This window comes from Arabidopsis thaliana, chromosome 2 (genome assembly GCF_000001735.4).
Source record: "Arabidopsis thaliana chromosome 2, partial sequence".
Classification (NCBI taxonomy): Eukaryota; Viridiplantae; Streptophyta; class Magnoliopsida; order Brassicales; family Brassicaceae; genus Arabidopsis; species Arabidopsis thaliana.
The window spans coordinates 8,544,725-8,568,282 of record NC_003071.7 but is presented as its reverse complement, the minus strand read 5'-3'; the positions used below and the strand labels follow the sequence as shown (position 1 = coordinate 8,568,282).

The 23,558-nt window shown below is 33.2% G+C and overlaps 3 protein-coding genes and 3 pseudogenes across 7 annotated transcripts; 3 read left to right on the top strand and 3 right to left on the bottom strand.

Moving 5' to 3' along the window:
• Nucleotides 1-1,760: 1,760 nt before the first annotated feature.
• Nucleotides 1,761-5,788, top strand: AT2G19840 (annotated as a pseudogene; the record flags this gene model as incomplete). Its single annotated transcript has 1 exon — nucleotides 1,761-5,788.
• Nucleotides 5,789-8,474: 2,686 nt separating this feature from the next.
• On the top strand, nucleotides 8,475-10,637 carry SNF7.2 (SNF7 family protein). 2 transcript variants are annotated; one of them, NM_127541.5, is made up of 8 exons: nucleotides 8,475-8,660; nucleotides 8,861-8,968; nucleotides 9,225-9,324; nucleotides 9,430-9,515; nucleotides 9,610-9,701; nucleotides 9,799-9,910; nucleotides 10,006-10,183; nucleotides 10,279-10,637. In NM_127541.5, exons 2-7 carry the CDS (start codon nucleotides 8,894-8,896, stop codon nucleotides 10,180-10,182), a joined length of 642 nt encoding a protein of 213 aa, NP_179573.1. In that variant the 5' UTR covers nucleotides 8,475-8,660; nucleotides 8,861-8,893; the 3' UTR covers nucleotide 10,183; nucleotides 10,279-10,637. The 2 variants fall into 2 exon arrangements, with proteins under 2 accessions (NP_179573.1, NP_001318249.1); NM_001335643.1 differs by lacking the exons at nucleotides 8,475-8,660; nucleotides 8,861-8,968 and having other exon boundaries at nucleotides 9,203-9,324; nucleotides 10,279-10,554.
• Nucleotides 10,638-12,723: 2,086 nt separating this feature from the next.
• On the bottom strand, nucleotides 12,724-13,329 carry AT2G19825 (annotated as a pseudogene; the record flags this gene model as incomplete). The annotated part of the gene is made up of 1 exon: nucleotides 12,724-13,329.
• Nucleotides 13,330-14,242: 913 nt separating this feature from the next.
• LBD9 (LOB domain-containing protein 9) lies at nucleotides 14,243-14,740 on the top strand. Its single transcript, NM_127540.4, has 2 exons — nucleotides 14,243-14,363; nucleotides 14,475-14,740. The coding sequence occupies exons 1-2, from the start codon at nucleotides 14,254-14,256 to the stop codon at nucleotides 14,737-14,739; spliced, it is 375 nt and encodes a 124-aa protein (NP_179572.1). The 5' UTR covers nucleotides 14,243-14,253; the 3' UTR covers nucleotide 14,740.
• A 1,563-nt stretch (nucleotides 14,741-16,303) lies between these two features.
• On the bottom strand, nucleotides 16,304-18,030 carry OZF1 (CCCH-type zinc finger family protein). Its single transcript, NM_127539.3, has one exon. It carries the CDS (start codon nucleotides 17,862-17,864, stop codon nucleotides 16,785-16,787), a length of 1,080 nt encoding a protein of 359 aa, NP_179571.1. The 5' UTR covers nucleotides 17,865-18,030; the 3' UTR covers nucleotides 16,304-16,784.
• A 3,250-nt stretch (nucleotides 18,031-21,280) lies between these two features.
• AT2G19806 lies at nucleotides 21,281-22,649 on the bottom strand (annotated as a pseudogene; the record flags this gene model as incomplete). Its single annotated transcript has 1 exon — nucleotides 21,281-22,649.
• Nucleotides 22,650-23,558: the final 909 nt, after the last annotated feature.

The following is a 23,558-nucleotide window of genomic DNA, read 5'->3' as shown; positions in this document are numbered from 1 at the left end:
GAATAAATTCTGAAAATATTAAAGAATGCAAGAAATCAAAACAGCCTAAACCATAATATAACCATAATTTATATAATGGGAAACAGATAATCAAAATGACGATGCAATCGTTTTCGAAGATTTTATATTCTTTTTTGTCATCTAATTTTATATATAAAAACATAGAAAAATATATTTTAAAATTACATAAACAGATGGAAAAATTAAATATCCCCAAAATCCAAAATTCAAAAAGAAAAACATAAACCGGTGAATGACCTAAATGTCTCTGGAAATATAGTCGAAAGAAAACGAAATTTCTCTGAAACTATGCTCTATAAAAGAGAAACTTAAAATACTGGAAATACAAAGTAAATAAAGGGTTTTCTACAACTATATGGAATGTAATTTACTATATAGAAATGATTCAAACAAAAAATCCTACTTAGTGGAATGACGGACACCACCTATAGATTTTTGTATGGCTTTGGAGCTTGGACAATGGACACCATCAATAGATTAATCACTAAACGACGTGCTAAATTATCGTCAACTTATAACCTAACAAGTAAAAGTTCAATTTGCCTACAAACTAACAAAAAAACATATAAAAGCTCAATATCAGTTTAATGGTTTTGGTCCACGACATTGACAATGACAGAAAATTTCTTTAAGAAAACCAATAAATGAAATGCTCGTTCTGTTAAGGGAAACCTGAAAACAACGTACGTAACCGACAGTTTTTTTTATTTTTAATGTTGGGCTAAAGACTAAAAACCTCTAGAAGATATAGATCCCGACTAGTCGGTAAATGTACGTTGATGAGCAGACGACACACCATCCCATCCATAGCGACTTGAACCAGGTGGCGCAATTTTTTAGGATATTCTTCGGTATGTGCCATTAACGTTAATGTTTAATAAAAACGTTTTGTTATATGGAAATACTATTACATTTCTAAATCCAATTTTGCTGAAAACGAAAAGGTGATAAAATTCATATCGTTTGATATTTTGAATTCAGTGACGTGAATGAAATTGAACTTTCACAGTTTAAATAATATATATACAGTTTTGTTTATTTTCATTTTATATTAGTTCATATCGATTTGGTTAGTCGCTGTCAATATCATATCCCTAAAATTAATAAGTGGTCCGCAAGTAGTTCTCTAGAAAACAACGGTGGAGAAAGATGATTCTTCTATCGTCTTCTGTAGTCTGACATCATTTGCTTATTATAGATGATTGATTTCTCTATTATTGAACATCTTCTATTTTTTATATTAAAAAATTATTGAAGAAGAATGATCCTAATGCTAAGTATACGAGACACTCTAGGTTTTGACTTTTGGTCAAGTCGAGTAGCTGAGATTGTGACACGTGGTTGAATCTGAAGCGTCCATCTCTAACGGACTTTTCTTATCTTCTTCTTCTTCGTTTCTCTTCTTAAACACTTCTGTTGTAATTCTCAAATTCATTCGATCTAGTGTGATAAGGATCTAGAGAGAGAGAGAGAGCAGAAACATTGTAGTGTGAGAAAGCTCGGTTTGAGCAAATTTGTTTCAGTGGATTCTGGAGAACTCTCCAGCGAGACGTAGGATTCCAAATTGGAATCCGAACTCGTTAATTCTTGTGTGTCTGTTCTAAGTTCTTTCAAGTGTGACATTAATCGCGAGAGTCAGTGAGTTAGATCGGAGTTCTTGAGGATCAAAGCTCACAAATTAGTATCAGAGCCAGGTTGGACTCAAGGATTCGCAGATCTAACCGGAGATGTCAAACACAAAGCTTAAGATTTCACAGTTCGATGGTTCCGGTGATTTTTCACTTTGGAAAACACGGATGTTCTCACATCTAAGGGTGATGGGGTTAAAAGATGCTTTGGTGGAACGAGCTCCGTTACCACCATTAAAGGAAGAAGATGAATCTGATCCAGCTAAGAAGAAACAGCGGATCGAGGAAGAAAAAGCAAGAATCGATCAAGATGAAAAGGCGATGGATATGATCTTCATAAACGTCGGAGATAAGGTACTAAGGAACATCGAAAATTCTAAGACTGCAGCTGAAGCTTGGGCAACCCTAGATAAACTGTATTTGGTGAAGTCTCTTCCAAACCGAGTCTATCTTCAACTCAAGGTTTATAATTACAGAATGCAAGACTCAAAAACTCTTGAAGAGAATGTGGATGAGTTCCAAAAGATGATTTCAGATCTGAATAACCTTCAGATTCAAGTTCCTGATGAAGTTCAAGCAATCTTGATATTAAGTGCCTTACCTGATAGCTATGATATGCTCAAAGAAACATTGAAATATGGAAGAGAGGGCATTAAACTTGATGATGTTATTAGTGCAGCGAAATCAAAGGAATTAGAACTAAGAGATAGTTCTGGAGGATCTAGACCTGTAGGGGAAGGTCTTTATGTCCGAGGTAAGTCTCAGGCCAGAGGAAGTGATGGACCTAAATCAACAGAAGGAAAGAAAGTCTGCTGGATTTGCGGAAAGGAAGGACACTTCAAGAGACAATGTTACAAGTGGCTTGAAAAGAACAAAGCAAATGGTGCAGGGGAAACAGCACTAGTAAAGGATGATGCTCAAGATTTGGTTGGTCTAGTAGCCTCAGAGGTTAACATGAGTGAGGGAAAGGACGATCAAGAAGAGTGGATAATGGATACTGGGTGTTCTTTCCATATGACACCAAGGAAGGAGTATCTGATGGACTTTGTGGAAGCTAAGTCAGGAAAGGTTAGAATGGCAAATAATTCTTTCTCTGAGGTAAAAGGAATTGGCAAAGTCAAGTTTATCAAGAAGGATGGAACAAGTATTGTTCTACAAGGAGTTAGATACATTCCTGAGATTTGAAGAAATCTGATATCAATGGGAACTTTAGAAGCAGAAGGCTATGAATTCAAAGCGAACAATGGTGTATTGAGAGTCATGCAGGACTCAAGTGAATTCATAAGAGGAATAAGGAGAGCTTCACTATATATACTAGAGGCACAGGCTAGTATGGCAGGATCAGAATCTCTGATAACAACAGCAAGTGAAACAGATATGGCACAGCAGAATGGGACACATAGGGCAACAGGCCATGGAGGTTTTGAGTAAGAAAGGTTGTTTCGGAGATGACAGGATATCAGAAATTAAGTTTTGTGAAGACTGTGTTATAGGGAAAACACACAGAACAAGTTTTGGTACAGCTCAACATGTTACAAAGGAGAAGCTTGGCTATGTTCACTCAGACCTTTGGGGATCACCTAACGTGCCTCACAGTCTTGGCAGATGTCAATATTTCATCTCGTTTACAGATGACTGGTCAAGAAAGGTGTGGGTTTACTTTCTCAAGACGAAAGATGAGGCATTCGCATCATTTACAGAATGGAAAAAAATGGTGGAAACACAAAGTGAGAGAAAACTAAAGCACCTAAGAACTGATAATGGTCTAGAGTTCTGCAATCATAAGTTTGATGAAGTGTGCAAGAAAGAGGGTATAGTAAGGCACAGAACATGCACATATACCCCACAACAGAATGGAGTTGCAGAAAGGTTGAACAGAACCATTATGAACAAGGTGAGAAGTATGCTGAGTGAAAGTGGGCTTGATAAGAAATTTTGGGCTAAAGCAGCATCAACTGCAGTGTACTTGATCAACAGATCACCATCGTCATCCATAGAGAATAAGATTCCTGAAGAATTGTGGACATCAGCAGTTCCAAATTTCTCTGGATTGAAAAGATTTGGATGCGTCGTGTATGTTTATTCACAAGAAGGAAAGCTAGATCCCAGAGCTAAGAAAGGAGTATTCGTGGGTTATCCAAATGGAGTCAAGGGATTCAGAGTTTGGATGATTGAAGAAGAGAGATGTTCTATTAGTAGAAATGTGGTGTTTAGAGAAGACGTTATGTACAAAGACATCCTAAACCAATCAACCTCAGGTATGAGTTTTGATTTCCCATTAGCTACTAACCGAATTCCTAGCTTTGAATGTGCAGGAAACAGAAAGGAAGATGAAATTTCTGTTCAAGGTGGAGTTTCAGATGATGATACAAAACAGTCTTCAGAAGAATCTCCTATAAGTACAGGATCTTCAGGACAAAACTCAGGTCAGAGAACATATCAAATTGCCAGAGACAAGCCTAAGAGGCAAACAAAGATACCTGACAAGCTGAGAGATTATGAGTTGAATGAGGAAGTACTTGATGAGATAGCAGGATATGCCTACATGATTACAGAAGATGGTGGAAATCCTGAGCCAAATGACTATCAAAAAGCACTTCAAGACTCTGATTATAAGATGTGGTTAAAAGCTGTTGACGAAGAAATAGAATCACTTCTCAAGAACAACACTTGGGTGTTAGTTAACAGAGATCAGTTTCAGAAACCAATCGGCTGTAAGTGGGTGTTCAAGAGAAAGTCAGGAATTGTTGGAGTAGAGAAACCAAGGTTTAAAGCAAGACTGGTGGTTAAAGGCTATTCACAAAAGGAAGGAATAGATTATCAGGAGATCTTCTCACCAGTGGTGAAGCATGTCTCAATTCGTCTGTTACTGTCAATGGTGACTCACTGTGACATGGAACTCCAACAGATGGACGTGAAGACGGCTTTTCTTCATGGGTACCTAGACGAAACAATCTATATTGAACAACCTGAAGGTTATGTTCATAAGAGATATCCGGATAAGGTGTGCTTGCTGAAAAGATCTCTATATGGACTGAGACAATCTCCAAGACAATGGAACAACAGGTTCAACGAGTTCATGCAGAAGATTGGTTATGAAAGGAGTAAATACGACAGCTGTGTGTATTTCAAAGAGCTACAGAGTGGAGAATACATTTACCTACTGTTATATGTAGATGATATTCTCATAGCTTCCAGAGACAAGAGGACAGTATGTGATCTAAAGGCTCTTCTCAACTCAGAGTTTGAGATGAAAGATTTGGGAGATGCCAAGAAGATACTTGGAATGGAGATTGTGCGAGACAGAAAGGCTGGAACCATGTCAATATCTCAGGAAGGTTATCTGTTAAAGGTACTTGGGAATTTTGGAATGGACCAAGCTAAACCAGTCTTTACTCCAATGGGTGCTCACTTCAAGCTTAAACCTGCAACTGATGAAGAGGTTATGAGACAGTCAGAGGTTATGAGGGCAGTTCCATATCAGAGTGCGGTTGGAAGCTTAATGTACTCAATGATAGGTACAAGGCCGGATCTGGCTCATTCAGTTGGATTAGTCTGCAGATTTATGAGCAAACCTCTAAAGGAGCACTGGCAAGCTGTGAAGTGGATACTAAGATACATTAGAGGGTCAATAGACAGAAAGCTATGTTATAAGAATGAAGGAGAACTCATTCTTGAAGGATACTGTGACTCAGACTATGCAGCAGATAAAGAAGGTAGAAGATCTACTTCAGGAGTGGTATTTACCTTCGGTGGGAACACAATAAGCTGGAAATCCAATTTTGCAGAAGGTAGTAGCGTTGTCAAGTACTGAAGCAGAATATATGGCATTGACAGATGGAGCCAAAGAAGCAATTTGGTTAAAAGGTCATGTGAGTGAGCTAGGTTTTGTGCAGAAGACAGTGAACATCCACTGTGACTCACAAAGTGCGATTGCATTAGCAAAGAACGCAGTCTATCACGAGAGAACCAAACATATAGATGTTAAGTACCATTTCATAAGGGATTTGGTGAATAATGGAGAAGTGCAGGTGTTGAAGATCGATACTGAAGACAACCCTGCAGATATATTCACCAAGGTGTTACCAGTGAGTAAGTTTCAAGATGCTCTTGAACTACTCAGAGTTTCACAGAATTAAGGTAGAGCTAAGCTCCGGACAAAAGAAGCTGAGTGGGTTTACTCAGGGAGAAGAAGCTGAGTGGGTTTACTCAGGGAGAAGAAGCTGAGTGGGTTTACTCAGGAATCAAAAGGTCAAGTGAGTCTACTTGAAGAAAAGCTGAACAGGTTGGTTCAGGTACCGGAGAGGAATCCAAGTTAAAGCTAAAACAGGAAGCATTCGGATCAAGGTGGAGATTTGAAGAAGAATGATCCTAATGCTAAGTATACGAGACACTCTGGAAGAAGTAGAAGGTTTTGACTTTTGGTCAAGTCGAGTAGCTGAGATTGTGACACGTGGTTGAATCTGAAGCGTCCATCTCTAACGGACTTTTCTTATCTTCTTCTTCTTCGTTTCTCTTCTTAAGCTCTTCTGTTGTAATTCTCAAATTCATTCGATCTAGTGTGATAAGGATCTAGAGAGAGAGAGAGCAGAAACATTGTAGTGTGAGAAAGCTCGGTTTGAGCAAAGTTGTTTTAGTGGATTCCGGAGAACTCTCTGGCGAGACGTAGGATTCCAAATTGGAATCCGAACTCGTTAATTCTTGTGTGTCTGTTCTAAGTTCTTTCAAGTGTGACATTAATCGCGAGAGTCAGTGAGTTAGATCGGAGTTCTTGAGGATCAAAGCTCACAATCATCATATTTTGATAATTCTAATCATGCATATTTTAGATTAAAAGTTGGGACAATAGCGGCTACTGATTGGATACTATCCAAGACTGGATTTTACATTCAAGTATTTCGACAAATACGAATAGAAAACAAAATTTGGATAGTTTCAGAATGTTTTGGAGAGATAAGTAATTCTAAGAATCTATAGATAATTACAAGAAGATTTCAAATGATTAGTAATATCGTGGATAATTATCCAGTTTGTTTTTAGTTACAGACGACTCCAAAGGCCGACATACACATGTCCAGTATCTTTGGTTTATTACAGTTTCTGTCTGAGGTTCAATTCTGATAAGAAAGGCCGGCCCAAGACAAATTCGACACAAGCCTTAATACAATATTTCATAAACCAATAATATCACTGAGATACCTACAAGTTTTTGAATTAAACCTACAAGTTACTTAATTAAACTTAAAACAATCAATAATCTTTTACGAAACTCTTTCGATTTAGCAAAGAAAATCCTGATTTTGAAGTTTATATATTGTTATCAAACTCATATATGACCAAAAGAAAGGAATGCCAACGTGTAGAACTTTTGTTTTTTGGGTAATGAAACAACATGAACAACTAACTCAGTGATATTACACAATTGGTATCAGAAATTGTAAGAATTAAGTTAAACAAGTACCTAGACAATGTAAGCTTCTGACAAAAATATAAGGCATTATTCAAGTGGCCTTCAAATTTGTTCACCGACAACCTTTCCTTTTCAATTTGTTGTTTCAAGACTAAATAATGCAAACGTTTTTTTTTTTCCTTCGAAAAACTAGTATTTATTAATATTTTCGTTAGTGGGTTTTGAAATATATATGTCAAACGGGTTATATGATAATAAAAAGACAAAATCCAAATTTAAAATATGTCGGAAACATAGATGTAAGTTGGACGGTTAATCACAACAAACATCTAACCCACAAGATATATCGATGCTAACAAGAAGAACTCATTTGCAACATTGATGCCGAGATGAAGCTCTTGATCAGAGCCAGCGCGGATCCAACCTCAAACCTAAATTTACACTAAAACATAGCCTCTAACAATTTTGTAATGTCCAGATCGCTTATACCTACGAACACCCACATATTTTTTTAGGTATATAGGCTTCATTCCTTTCTAAAGGTCGGTTCGTTACGTTTAGGAAGTTGAAGACTTGTTTACCGATCTAACAAATCACCGGTCGTAGCGAACCGACCGTCAGATAGGAGAGGACTCACGGACCAAAAGAGAACGTAAATAATCACTATTATGGATGGTCGAGGTGTTACAAGTTACTCCAGAAAATTTGAATTTGAGACTTTTGAGACCTCATCCCTCAAGGTCCCAATCCCCTACCTAGTAAGAAGAGAGAGCACTAATCGAGCACTACCTTCAACGGCACTTACAAGAAATCAGAGGATGATTATTCATGGCCGCCGTGAAATTCGCCATCAATTTATATCGAGATCCAGATGCAACCACACCTCATTATTCCTGTCAAATAAGAAAGGTCGTTCACTCACACTTCATCGACTAACACACACTGCAACAATAAAGCCCTAATTGCGTAAAAAGAAAAGCTAGATTTATATAATTTGCTACTACTATAAGAAAAGAGAAGAGGTTTTCAATAATTATTGTCATGTTTTTATTTATTAATAAAATAATGTAAATGTTTTTATAAAGTAAAAGTAAAGTATTCTAGTTATTCGTGTTAAAAAAAAAAATTATTCTAGTTATTATAATTTTTTCTGTGGATTATTATAGTATATTTTTAATTTTATGTTTTTTAATCCGAATTAATTCTACTTTTTTTTTAACTTATTTAAATTAATTTATAAGCAAAAAAAAAGTTTATGTGTTATTACGAAATTTTTATCAATAATCACATATCAATCCTAAAAAAAATATCAATCCTAAAAAGAACCAATTAGAAAACTTTTCTCAGAGGAATTCGTAAAATATTTTTTAACGTATTTTCAATGAAATTTCCAAGAAACAATTTCATTAATTTAAAAGGGTAGAACCGTCCGTGTAAGTAACCAATCAAAATATCAATCAAAATGAGTAACAATAATAAGTAAGTACAGGTAGGACAAGGCTTTCGAAGAAACCCAAACAAAAAAAAACTTCAACGCCGTTTCTTCTTCCATTAATCTCATCTCTCAATCAACCAAAAGCTTCCCATCTCAAATCCCTCAGGTTTGTATTTATCAATCGATTTCCAAAATCTTAAAATTCTTCTCTTTGTATTTGTAAAGTCTTCACCTTTACCTGTCTTTGGGATCTAATTTTAGATTTGAGAATCGAATTTTGTTGTGAACGGAACCCTAAATTTCGATTGATAGATTCCTGTTTAGGGTTAAAGAATTGATCTTTGATTCTTTGTTTCTCGATCTCAGTTTGATTTTCTAGGCAAACAATCATCTGCCACCATGTTTATGAATCGGCTATTCGGGAAACCCAAACAGGAGACTAGTACTCTCCAAACGTTAGACAAGCTCAATGAGGTATTCTCTGTTTCCATCTGTTTTGGATTTGACTATCTCAACTTCAATGTCAAAAATTGGATTTTTAACAAGATTAGAGATTCAGATTATGTATCCGTTTTTGGCTCTAATGCATACTTTCTTGGGCTGTTTATTTGAACTGTGTTTTACTAGATAGATACTGTCTGCATTGTTAGACCAAAATTTGGTACTCTCGTGTGTGTTAAGAAGGTTCACTTTTGGGTTTATTCTTCTTTTGATGCTTCTTTTGGTTCAGACTCTTGAGATGTTAGAGAAGAAGGAGAATGTTCTTCTCAAGAAAGCTACTGGAGAGGTTGAGAAAGCTAAGGAATTCTCCCGGGCGAAGAACAAACGCGGTATGGCCAACTTTTGCTCTGATATACAATACATCCCATGCATAGAAATCAATGAATGTGTTACTAGATAGATAGATTACTTACGTGTGTATTGTAATTGTGCAGCGGCTATACAATGTTTGAAAAGGAAAAGGTTATATGAGCAACAAGTTGAACAGCTCGGGAATTTCCAGCTCCGTATTCATGATCAAGTCAGTTTTCTTTCTTTGTTTTTCTATTGTTCAAGTGTTTTGCGATATTTGCTAATATGAACTATATTTGAATATGTCACTATTGTGTAAACAGATGATTATGTTAGAAGGTGCTAAAGCAACAACAGAGACTGTAGATGCTTTGAGGACTGGAGCTTCTGCAATGAAAGCTATGCAGAAAGCAACGTATGTGTTTACTTTCCTAACCACTGTACTATCGGGTCAAATAAGACTATAATTTAAGTGGCCACTTAGTGTGCAGCTAAACACATTTGTTTTGCAGAAACATTGATGATGTTGACAAGACAATGGATGAGATCAATGAACAAACTGAGAACATGAAACAGATCCAAGAAGCATTGTCGGCTCCATTTGGGGCTAATGATTTTGATGAGGTAACTTCCCGATAGACCCCTTGATCATATACTCAAACTAAGAAACACATTATGTTTCAACTATTCTTAAAATTATTGTTATTGGCAATTTGCAGGATGAATTGGAAGCAGAACTTGACGAACTAGAAGGCGCTGAGCTAGAAGAGCAACTTCTTCAGCCTGTTCCAATCCATGTGCCTCAAGGAAACAAGCCTGCTCGTGCTCCAGCTCAGAAGCAACCTACTGCTGAGGAAGATGAACTCGCTGCCTTACAAGCTGAGATGGCTCTCTAAGGTAAACTTTCTCATATCAAAAACAAACAAAACCCATTGAAGAATTTCCACATTTTTTAGCTGATTGTTTATTAAAACGGCTTTTGTTTACTGCAGCTGAAGCTAGCCTTGGAAGATTTCGATTAAGTGGGGAGATTTGTGTGTGCATTATCTAAAAACAGAAAGAAAAGATTTTATGTATATAAGGATCCGAGTCTAATTGATCGGAAGATTTTTTTTTTCTTTTTCAATATAATTAACTTATTAAACTGCATTTGAATGTTTCTTTTACATTTTTGTCAACTCTTTATGACACTTTCTTGTGGGTTACGACTTGGCACTTTCTGTTCTTTTTCTCCTTGCTTCTCACTTTTGCTGTTTTGACTTGGTTATATATAACTACGTGTCGTTTGTAAGTTGTACCAACCTTTTGCTTGCTCCCCAAAAGTTGTTACTTGTCTACGGTTCGATTGCAGTTTCTTGTAATGGGTTGTATTTTTTCAAAAGTATGTCCAACCCGTTATATCTCTTGTTAACGTCTAACTTCTACGTCCAAATATTTTTGACTGAGGCAATTCCTCGAACAGCTTCATCACTTAGCTTTGTATTTGTATTGTATTATATCATGTTTTATGGTATGTTCTAATAGTGTAAGTTGGTGGATTGACTATTTCTATTCTCCATTTCTGGTATAGAGTGTGTCGTTTGTTCGATTTCCTCATTCAAACATTCAAGCTTGAATTCTGATTTCGTTGTTTTTAAATTGATTCACTCGAAGATGCTTCAGTTATTTTACAAGTCATAAGACTTCTTTCTAGTGATTATCTTTCAACTATTTGTTGATTTGGACGTAATTGTGAATAGCTTTTATCTTTCAGTACCACAGCATTAAATTGCATGATTATCAGTTTTGTTGATGAAAATGGTTATGGTTGTTAGTCTTAGATACAAGAACTAATAAGTAGTGAGTGTGTACCTCATTTTCATCTCAAAGAGCTAGAGAAGATGCGGCAAAGACAAAAGCATGTAACTAGGGATATTAAAATGAGATATTTTACTTGTAAAATAAGCTAAGTCATATATTTGATCAGTGTCTCATTACATATTAGAGACAATGAGGTAAGAACTAAGAACCCCATAGCAAATTTGTTATGTTCTTTTTTTTTTTTTTTTTTTTTGTGTCTATTCAACCTCTTGTCACTATGAAGATATTATTTGATTGTATGTCTATGTGTCAAGCTTTAAACTAAAATGTGATTTTCTTTTACCGTTTTTGTTACTATCATTTCTCTATAATGTTCTTGTCATGGCGATGATTGCCAATCGGACTATATAGCTAGCATGCATCATAGTTCCTCTACGATTTTAGCTACATTTAAATTAAATCATAATCTCTAATTCGGTGATAACATCATGTAATAGGCTTGGTTGGGGTAAATAATTAATAATTTGACTCGACTTTTTCTTGACATTATCACCCGTTAAGTAATGGAGTCTAGTGACCTTTACATAGGTTTCTTCTTTTCTCGATCACATATTATAGTTGCGTAGACTAATAATCACTACTCAACTCTACAAATTTGGACTTTTCCTCTACAACCATATCTATATGTTTTTTAATTGATAATTAAAATCGATTCCGTCAATACATCATATGGATTCCTTCAGTATCTAACAATGGACCCATATGTCCCCCTGTCTTAATCAAAATATTTAATTAACATTATTATAAAGTTTCCCTCAAAATGTGCATTGCCTTTAACTAGGGTTGGGCACACAGCTAATATATATCTTAAATAATGTAAACAGTATTGGTAATCCAATCTGTTACTACATATAATTAAATTTATGAAATTTTCATTTCCAAAATTTTGGATATCCTTAATGCAACACATATAATAACCGGTAAAAAATATGTAAAATTAATAAACTGTCTAATAAACATTTCGAATTTTTGATGCAATACATAAAAATGATCAAAGATATGCAAAAATCATTTAATTATTTTCAAATAATACAAAAAATCAAGATGTAAAGGCTAATAAAGTAAAAAAACTGAAGTACGGAATTTGTTTCCAAAAGAAATATTGATTTAAAAAGGTAAATGATTTAAACCTTGGTATTAACCATAAAGTTTCCGTAAAATATAATTTATGTTTATAATTTGTTTTTTGTCCTTTTACTTTTCTAATCTACATTAAAATACATCAAAGGTAAATAATTATTAAAATTATTATAATATTTTAAAACTTGAGGCTATAAGCTTATAAGGCCGTCCACGTGGAGTTCTAATAAATCTATCAGGCTTAGCTAGGGGTGTCAAAATGGGTCAAAATTCATGGGTCAACTCAACTCAACTCAATCCATGAACCCTAATGAGTTGAAAATTTTGACTCAAATGAGTTGATGGGTCAAATGGGTTGATGAGTCAATTGGTTTGATGAGTAAAATGAGTTGGGTTGTAATGGTTAATGGTTTCAATGGTTTACCCAATTAACCCATCAAATTTTGTAAAATTGAATTAAACCAACTAAAATCTCTAAACCAATGTCAATTTAAGTTTAACCAACACATCTAAACCAATTTAATTAAATTAATATTTTTCCAAATTTCTTAAATATACAAGCGATGAAATTAAGAAAAAATAAACTCGTAATTTTTCCACCAAAAAACATAAACCCGTGATTTTTCCGCCAAAAACGTAAACCCGTGATTTTTCCGCCAAAAACGTAAACCCGTAATTTTCCCGCCAAAAATGTAACCCCGTGATTTTCCCGCAAAAAACGTAAATCCGTAATTTTCCCGCCAAAAACGCAAACCCGTGATTTTCCCGCAAAAAACGTAAACCCGTGATTTTCCCGTCAAAAACGTAAACCCGAGATTTTCCCGCCAAAAACGTAAATCCGTTATTTTTTCGCCCAAAACGTAAACCCATCATTTTCCGGCCAAAAACGTAAAAATCTATAATTTTCCCGCCAAAAACGTAAATCCGTGATTTTCGGTACCAAAAACGTAAACCTGTAAAAAGTGGAATCCGTAAATATCTTAAGTTTGATAATAATGAATTAATAATGATAATTATTTATTATTTTTTATAATAATAATTAATTAAATTATTACTTAAATGGGTTAACCCATTTAACAACTCAACCCATCAAATTAAATGAGTTATGGGTTGACTCAACCCATTTAGCAAAATGAGTTGGGTCAACCCATAACTTATTTAATTCTAAACTCATTTGATTATGAGTTGAGTTGAGTTGGGTTACCCATTTTGACACCCCTAGGCTTAGCCTTCTTAATAATTAGCATTTTTTTATATTCTAATAATTTTGTATCTTAAGATAGTTATAAAAAGGATAAAAACAATATATATGAAAATAAGAAAAAATGTTTTAATAACAATATACTTTTAACATTTTTAAGTTATTAATAAGTTTTTATATTAAGATTTTTGTAAAGAAGAAAAAAATCAACATAAAAAAATATAAGAGATATCTATGAAAAATTCGCCCAAGTTCATAACCTAGTATTAATAAAATTTGATGTGAAAATTGTTAATTATTATTATGAGATAGAATTAATTGTTGTAAAAACTTTTGTCGGCATAATATGTGTTATATATTCAGGTAATTTATTAAAAATAGTTTAGTTTTTATGATTGGAAAATTAGTCTAAATATATAAATAATTAGAGAAATATACATATAAGATGAAGTGAAAATTTGGTATCATTATTAAATAGTATTGTTGTTATGAAAACATTTGTCGGTGTAATAATTGTTCTTTATTCATGTGACTGAATAAAAATAGTTATAGATTTTATAATTGGAAATTAGTCTATATGTATAAATAATTAAAGCAAAATATACATAGTTACAAACTTAAAGCCAAACAAAATCTCAAATTATTTCCAAAATACAAAAAGAACGAGTTATTAAAAGTTTTAGCCTTATCTTTTTCATTAAAAATTTAATTGAAAAGTTTGATAATATTTTCCAAAGGTTTATATATAAATTCATCTTCATGAAATATTTTATATATTCTTCTTTCAATTAACAAATTTATAGTTGTATTTACACAAATTATTGTTATGGATGTCTCGAGAGTCAATGTTAAACGTGCTCCTTGTGCTCTATGCACCACCAAAAACAAACGCTGTCCCAAAAAATGTGATTTTGCACCATATTTTCCTGCCGAAAGGTATATGTTTTTCTTATATATATATATATGTTTTGCTAATGTTTTTTTGTTAAATGCATGATCAGTAAATTGGTTATTAATACTAATCAATTTTGATTATTTTTTTTATAGAAAAGGTGAATATGAAAATGCACATAAGTTATTTGGTACGTCAAATATTATTAAGATGATGAGGTTCGCGTCCAAAGACAAACAAAGAGACATGTTGGCATCGTCCATACTCATGGAAGGTGACGCTTGGAAAAAAGATCCAGCGAGAGGTGGATTTGGAATGATCCAAAAATTAAAGTGGCAAATTGAATTACGCAAAATCTACCTCAATGAACTAAAGGAGAAGATTAAAGTTGAAAAAGAAAAAACAGAGCTCCGTCTTTAAACTAATGATATAGTGTGTTGAGATATATTGTGTTGTATATATTTATGAATATAGCATACATTATATCATTGATCTATCCTTTCTTATTTGTCGAATAATTATGTCTCTTGTGAAAAAATAAAATTGAAACAAATGTGAGCATAGATATTTAATACTATGATTTTGTTTGTATGAATAATTATTCTGGTTTAATTGTGTGTGCATGTAGATGATCATCATAAATGAAAACTTTTACAAAGATATAAAGACATATTCTACACATAAAAGCAAACGTTTATGAAACAATTGACTGTTATTAAGTTATTAGATGAATATCTGGCAAAAACGTACAAACTGTTATATATATGTATATATAACTTGTATGAAACTTTACGGTTGTTAAGAATTTTAAAATAAAAATTTTGCTTCAATGGAAAATAGAAACTTTTAATGATTAAACATCTATAAATTATTTTCTATGTTGAATGTATATTATTACTAACACCAAGATATTTAAATACATAATAATATTTTGACAACTATTAATAATCAATATATCTCATCAAAATATATAGAATAAATTTATACGTAACAGATTCAAAACCTACTAATATATACAGGTCATAACGGATTTTTGAATATTTTTCTAACAAAAATATTTGGGGTTTACTTTATTTTAGTTTAACGAATAATATATTTTACTCTTTGCTTTGCTTTAAAGTTTAAATCATTGCAAATATTCAGCTTTTATAGATCGAAGAAAAACTAATATAAAATTTGTCAATATTCTTAAGCTTAACCATTTGGATAAGATCTTTGACTACGAGACCCATTTCTAAAAGTCAATACTCCCTTGGATAAGATCTATGACTACGAGACCTTTTTCGAAAGTCAAATATTCAGATGTTTTTTTTTTTCCCTTAAAGAGTTTTATAGCTTTGATGGAAAATATTTAAAAGCGTCGTTAAGAGTACGTCGTGATCATTAATTCATATTATGAAACATTGACAAACAAACGTTACATAGCATCAAAGTTATAAAGATGAAGTATCCCATTCTTTAACCAAAAAATACGACACTCGTTTTCAATTATTCCGATCCACAAAATGTTATTAAACGTTCATTAGCATATATACTAGTTGTTTTCTAAACCAGATATATGTGTGTTTCAATACAATCAAACAAGAAGGTGATCCAAAAACTAAAGCAGACATGTTGGAAAACTTTATACTATTATAGTTTATTATAGCTAAAAAAACACATTACAATAATTTTAATCAGATCCAACATCCAATTATATCACATTCTTCTGTTGCTCGAGGACCCAAGATAAGATCGGCCCTACTGCATATATATATAACTAGCTACTACTTAGTAAACCCAAATCTTTAAACCAAGTATCATATCTCATGTTGGATAAAGCTCAAAATCAACGTGCATTTCGATACAGTTTATTAGTTTAAGATCCATTATTTGACTCAAGTATAAATTTCTATATAACTTCTGGTTTACTCAAGTTAAGAACTAAAGGACACACAAGTACAACTTCAATCTCCAAACTCATTTAGGTCATAATAATCAGAGTCTCCGATAATGATGTTTACGGACGTTGATCACATCACCAGCACTTTACGCATGCCTCAATATACAGACCAAAACAAATCATTCCTTAAAGCTAAGCACATTACAGAAATGCTCATAACAAAATAAATAATTTACATTCTCATTTCATTCATAAGATATTTAATAATTACATTGCGACTTGCATCTTACATCATAATATATAAAAAAAACAATAACCAACAATATCAATATTAGTGAATCCATCATAATGAAAAATCCTAAGCAACTCCTATACACTGAGGAATCTCCCTCGAATCATCGATTATGGAACAGAGATTATACGAAATTAGGAAATAATAAATATACAAAAAAAAAACTTGCAGAGAAATCTCCTCTTTTCCTAAGAAGAGATCCATTAAAAAACCTCCCATGCCGATAATAATCCTTTAATTAATCTTTATCAACGAAATTTCAGACACTCCGGTTTACGAATCCGGTTCAAATCACATAACCAAGTCAGAGACCCACCCGACATCAGGAGTATCACCCGCTCCCTGATCCGGATCCGGTTCAATCCGACCCATGCAATTCTCTTTGCTCAGCTTCTCGAACAGCTGCGCTCGCAGTTCACGACCCGACTCGACCCGTTCCATCGCCGGTTCTTCCTCCAAGCCATTCTCCCAAATGTTCATAAAACCAGGTCGGGTCGGTGTAGTTGGTAAGCTACGGAAACCAGGACCCAAAACCGATCCACGAGGCGACCCGAATCCGGATCCGTATCCTCCGATTTGATTGTTGTATGACGACGAAAGAGAAGACTTCACTTTATTAAGTTGCAGATTCCTGAGAGACGCAACGACGTCGTTTCCCAGATTAGACCCGAGTGAACGACTCAGTAACGAACACGACGAGTCCGAGTCACCTCGTGGACTCACCGGCGGCGAGTTAGACGACGGAGAAATCGAAAACTGAAACGCTCTACGAATCGTAGGAGACAAAACGTCGAACGAATCAACACGATCAGGGCTTTGATTAGGCAAAACCCTAATCTGATCCGGCGAATGAGCAAAGAAACAAACACGACGGCGACAGTTACCACCGTCTTTACACGGCTGAGTCCGGTAACGCGCCGGGTGAAGCCAACACTCAAAAACACCATGAGAAAACTCACATGCGTCTCCTCTCTTGCAACAACCTTTACGAAACTCAGGACACGCCGTACCGGAGTAATGAAACTTCCTCGGATCACGACGGCGAGCTTTTTCTCCGGGATGAGCGTAAGGACACTCCGTCCAATCATGGCTCCGGCCACGAGCACAACGTCTCACTTTAAACTCATACATCCGAAAATGATCGCATGTATAAGCATCGATTGGTGAATCCGGACCCGAGAGATCCGGATCTGAATCCGGATCCGGTTCGTTTGACGGAAGATAACGTTGTAACTCAGCCAAAGCTTCCATCATACTACTTCCTCCGTCTGGACTTCCGTAAATATCAGACACCGTTAGATCTTCAGAAAGTGGCCATGGAGGAATATGAACCGTTGGATTAAAACCACGATGAGATTCTCCGATCATCATTTTTTTACAACAATTCACTCAAGAAGAAAAAATCACATTCGTCTGAGTTGGTTTTGTTTTTTGTGTTTGTGTTTGCTAAATCTCCGGCAAAGCTTTACTTCTTTATAAACTGATGCTGAGTAGTGGGATATACTTAAACCACCTTTGGGTTAAAACCTAACCATGGTTAAATATTTCTGCTTTTATCAACCGCGGTTAAAATCGAAAGTGAGAAGCTACAGTGACGTGTGTGTGATGCAGAGGTTAAGGACAGCGGCTTGAGACCTTTCCACAAGGATATTTAATTGACGTGGATGATTTGTGATAGACTTTTAGGTGACAGCCCCGTGAGTGAGCGGCTGTTATATTACTAAAAATTTGATTTTAATTTTCTTTGAGTTCCGAAGGCAGTGGAAGATTGGAAGAAAACTTTTAGATACGCTGATAAACGACAAAACTAAAAATTTATATTTTTAATTAATTAGAAATTAAGGGAACACATAATCTAACATTTTTAGATAAAATCACTCATAACCGTTTATTTTGCTATTTAAAATAGTAGTAAAATTATTTAGTTATTTCATTGATGTCAATTTTGTAAAAATTATTGTGAAAAATATTGATTGGGTATCTATTTATTTGTTATGGAGACTGAGAAAAGGATAAAACGAAAGTGTCTGTGAAGAAGAAGACATGTTGGAACAAATTGGGAATAGTAACGTTAAAAGATATTAAAGGAGACTATCATATGCTTCTTTACTAAAATTAGAAGCAATTCCACCTCTCTCGTTTTATCTTTTCTGTTTGGTTAGTCAGGATATTTCGTTTCTTTTAAGAAAAAAACTATTTGGTCAAAACAAAATTTTGTGTTTGTATTATGCTACAAACCCTTTTTACGGTACTGAACAAAATTTCGTAATTCTATGTTTATATATTATGCTTCAATTTTTATAAGAAAACTAAGTATACTTAGTTGAGATACAAATACTATGCAATTCACTAATTTCATGGGTCTTTGAAGTGTGAAGTTCTAAGAATATTTTGATAGGTACGGTATTGGATTTAAATGATACACCTACATAACTAAATTTACTTATTGCGCTAATAAATGTTCAAAGCTAACATCTATCCTTTTAGCCATGAAAAAAAAAATTATCGAAGAACAGAGGTAAAAGAAGCTTAGACAATTTAGTTAGAAAAGCTTAGAGTCCATGACCGTTATGAATATCTCAAGCGTAATGACATCAAGATATTTACCTGTAATTGTAACTCGTATCCAGGTTTACCATTTTTAAGAATTTGTTACACAATTGTTTAATTTCAAAAAAATTGTTTCATTTTTTTTATTGTTATTTTATAACGTTTTTAATTATTTTGATATCGTTTACAGATTTTTGTTGTTAAATTTGTTTTACTGTTTCGTGTCATCAATTAGATTCTTTGTTTAGTTTGGTCGGTTCGTCGATATTGAGTTATAGATTGACCATAAATATTTTTACAATATTCTGGTTTACCCAAACACAAAATTCTACAATTAAAAACATAATAAGAATAATTCTAAAATATTTTGTAAAGGTGGTCCTTAAAATGATCAAATCCTGCAATGATTCATCTCAGCCACAAGTTTTACTTTTACTTTTTCCCCAAATATCTTGCTCACATTGATTAGTGGTAACTTGCAAATTTAATGTCTATAATTTCGCATGTATCGTAGCATCTCCACCGTTGATATTATATTGTAGATTGCAACCTATAATTTGTTGACAGCCATAAAAGGACAACAATCTTGTAGAAGTCCGTTCAGATGCATCATTTAATTTATTTATTAAACCAACGTGGTATTGGTTTAGTATCTTTTACTACTATTTTAAAACCTAGAATTTCTGAATTTAATGGCTAACAAACTAAAAAGAAGTTGACAGCTTTACATAAAAGTAAGGGTGGACATGAGATTTTTTTGTTTGATTTCAATCCGATTTTTCTGGTTTTATAGTTTTTCAAAACGATATAAAAACAGTATGTAATTCGGTTTGATTACGGTTCAGTTTATACGTTTTTACGATTTATAAATATTAAAATCATATAAAAACTATATGTATCTCGGTTTGGTTTCGGTTGGGTCCCCATTTTTTTAGTTATTCCATATTTTTACAACAAAAAATAAGTTTGATGATGCATAAATAAAAATAAACTGAAAATAAAAATACTATATCAACCAATAAGTTAAATATAATAGATATCTTTTAATAATATTTTTTTGGTTTCTAAATAACTAAACAGGTCAATTATTCTAAGCCTAATAAAGAATCTTTTTAATGATACTATTATTAATCACATTATAAAATAGACAATATATTTATAAATAATTATTTTTAATTTTAATTAAAAAAACAAAAAAAAAACCATTTTTAACCAAACCAAAACCTTAATAAAAATTACAACTAAATGGGTTTTTATATAAAACTATAACCAAACCAAACTATTTATTTCGGTTTGATAGGGTTTGGTTTTTTTGCCCACACCTCCATAAAAGGTTAGAGGATTCATAACAAAATGAGGAAACCTTTAAAAGGGAATTTAAATTCCGTTAGCCAAATGATCGTGGAAAATGTTGACTGAACCAAAAAATAAGCATATATGTACAATTAGTAGAATACTCCTCAAATGACAGGATTAATTGATTAAGGCATGCATGCGAGCTTTAGTTTACTTTAAGGAGCTTGATGTCGCTTCTAATTGAGGAGGCCGATGGAGTCATGGGGAAGTTCATGTGTGTAGTTTTGCATTTCTCTTCTTCCAAATATTTGTAAAGAGCTTTACATGTTTACCAAATATATATATATATATATATATATATATATTTTTGTAAAGAGTTGTTTGGAAGAGGAGATGATAGATAAGCTTTACACAAAGGAATAAGACATCGACTTATTTTTGTCAATTGAACACGTTTTCAAAGTCTAGATGGATTGAATATCGGAGCAATAGCCAACATCAAAGTACGTAGAATGGTTGCATATCAAGCAAGCAAGCAAACATCCAAAGCTAAGAAATTTCATTGACAGTGTATCATTATCATGAATAGCCAATCGATTATGCACCACAATCCAACAGATGACACCTGCTTTGGATTCAACCATAAATCCATAAGAAAATCATGTTCTTATGTCTAGAGTTTATTCAAACCGAAGAACATTGTATATTAATTTCACATTTCTTTCTTACGTTTATTACAAGTATTTATTTGATTCTAACTCAACATTTTTGTTTTGAAACCAACGTATGAGTAAGTCAATTATTGTTGTTTGATCATCTGTGATGTTGTCGTTTTTAGAGCATCAAAATGATCAATGCATATAACAAAGTAACTGAAAATTGCATTAAGAAAACTGAAGAAATAAAAACATAAATTACTTTAAAATGCTAATCTGATGTTGCTAATGGGTTCATCACGCTTTGTACTAACAAAACATCGTTACTTAGTTGAAGAGGAAGCCGATTCTCTCCCTCGAGTGTAGCTTTTTTTTTTTTTTTTTTTTTTTTCTTACGAGTGTAGCTTTTTCATATGTGGTATTTTCTATTTATTTGACACTGTAAGTTTTATGATCTCTATCATTTATGAATATATGATTGAAAGGTCAAAAAATTGCGATTACCATTTTTGTGGGGTAGTCATCAAACGGTTTATTTTACGGCATGAACAAGTTCGTCTATGGTTTTGGGACTTTATCTTGTGTTTTAACGTTTTAATGGCATAATAAAATCTAAGATCCAAAAAGTTTAGATTTGGCGAATTAGGAGATTGACACAACAAACGAATATCAAAACCATTTTTTATAGCAGCTTCCCGGAAATCTTTATCACTATATACGATATGTATTTTCACATTGTCTTGTTGAATAAAGATAGTTTTTTTCGATCTTTGCTTGGTCATCCTTCTTGAATAATCGAAATGGCTTTTGCAACTAGACATGTTTTTATACCTACTCTTCTCACGGACATCTATTTTTTAACTGTAAAGTTCATGCATCTTTATACTTGTTTTGTTTTTTAGTTTGTTCCATAATAACAAATGGACACACTCCTATTTTTTCCTAAAATATTCTATTTTTTTCTCCGTCAAAATATTTCATTTTTTTCTCCGTCAAAATATTTTATTTTCTTCTTTATCAAAGTAAGAACTATATTGGGAAGTATTTTGGCATATACGATGCGGCTCATCTTCAGTGGAGAAGAATATATAAAATACTACTTTTACTTTGACGAAGAATGAAATGAAATATTTTCTAAAAAGATAGAAGAGTTTCCATTTGTTACTATGGAACAAGCTAAATGACAAAGCAAGCATAGAGATGCAGGATTTAGATTTAAAAACATCGACCTCTATGAAAAGAGAAGATATAAAGCATTATCTAATTACAAAAAATATTCCGATTATTTAAAAAAGATGGCTAAGTGAAGATCGGAGAAAAACTATCTTTATTCAACGTTGTATATAGTGATAAAAACTTTAAAAATTGTTATAAAAATAGTTCTGATATTTGTTTGATGTGTCAATCTCCAAATTCATCGGATCTAAAAAACATTTTGGATCCTTGAGTTTATAGTGACATTCAAATCGTACAACACAAGACAAATCTCAAAATCGTAGACGAACTTGTTCATGCTATACATGAATCGTTTGATGACTACTCCACACAAAAAGAAAAATCGTATTATTTACCTTTCAATTATGTATGATAGAGATCATAAAAATTAGAGAGTCAAATAAATATAATATACTACATATGAAAAAGCTACACTCGAGAGAGAATCGGTTCCCTCTTCGACTAAGTTGTGATGTTTCATTGGACAAACCATGATGAACACATTAGAAACATCATATCAGCCTTTTAAAGTGATTTATGTTTTTATTTCTTCGGTTTCTTAATGCAATTTTCAGTTACTTTGTTTTATTTATTGACCATTTTGATCCTCTAAAAACGACAACGTCACAGATGATGAAAACAAAAAAAAGTTGACTTACCCATATATTTGTTTCAAAAAAAATATTTTGAATTAGAAATTGAAGAAATACTTGTAATAAACGTTAGAAACGTAAGAAAGAAATGTGGAATTATTACAAAATAGCTTGAAACATAGTACTATCAAATCATAGCATGATCTGAATTTAGAAAAACTTTAGACATTGAATTTTCAACGTAGCGAGAAGAAGTTCTTATATTTCTTTGTCGGGAGGAAACTCCCCCACCTCATAGAAATTCTTATTCAAATCGAAATCACAATTGACACGAAAGTAAATCTTGTAAACTGATAGATCATTCTTCTCTTTGCTCTAAAACATCACTTATTAATTCGTTTTAATTTGTACGTACAGTAATAAATTTTAAGCTTCTAGCTAGCTACCGGTAGTTGATGGAGGATTTTCAGAAAATAAGCATAAGTTCCTAAAGATCTTTGCTTGTCCAAAGACATGTTTGTGCTACGACGACATTTGTTAACATTCTTAGTTAATTACTGCATTTGTGTATACGATACGTACTGACGTACATGCAACACATTACACATGCAAGTTCCAAACTTCCAATGGAATTTCTGTAGCTAACATACGAATAAGTTCATGTATATACGGATGTATATGTACGTATAGATATAATACGTGTCGGCAAAACACATGATAAGAATGCCACCTCCAAAGGAAACAGTGAACATGAA

What these genes read in the sequence shown, in the direction of transcription:
- SNF7.2 (NM_127541.5), top strand. Translation starts at nt 8,894, where the DNA reads ATGTTTATGAATCGGCTATTCGGGAAACCCAAACAGGAGACTAGTACT. An exon ending in CGTTAGACAAGCTCAATGAG is followed by an intron (nt 8,969 to 9,224) that starts GTATTCTCTGTT and finishes CTTTTGGTTCAG; the next exon opens with ACTCTTGAGATGTTAGAGAA. An exon ending in GGGCTAATGATTTTGATGAG is followed by an intron (nt 9,911 to 10,005) that starts GTAACTTCCCGA and finishes GGCAATTTGCAG; the next exon opens with GATGAATTGGAAGCAGAACT.
- LBD9 (NM_127540.4), top strand. Translation starts at nt 14,254, where the DNA reads ATGGATGTCTCGAGAGTCAATGTTAAACGTGCTCCTTGTGCTCTATGC. An exon ending in CCATATTTTCCTGCCGAAAG is followed by an intron (nt 14,364 to 14,474) that starts GTATATGTTTTT and finishes TTTTTTTTATAG; the next exon opens with AAAAGGTGAATATGAAAATG.
- OZF1 (NM_127539.3), bottom strand. Translation starts at nt 17,864, where the DNA reads ATGATGATCGGAGAATCTCATCGTGGTTTTAATCCAACGGTTCATATT.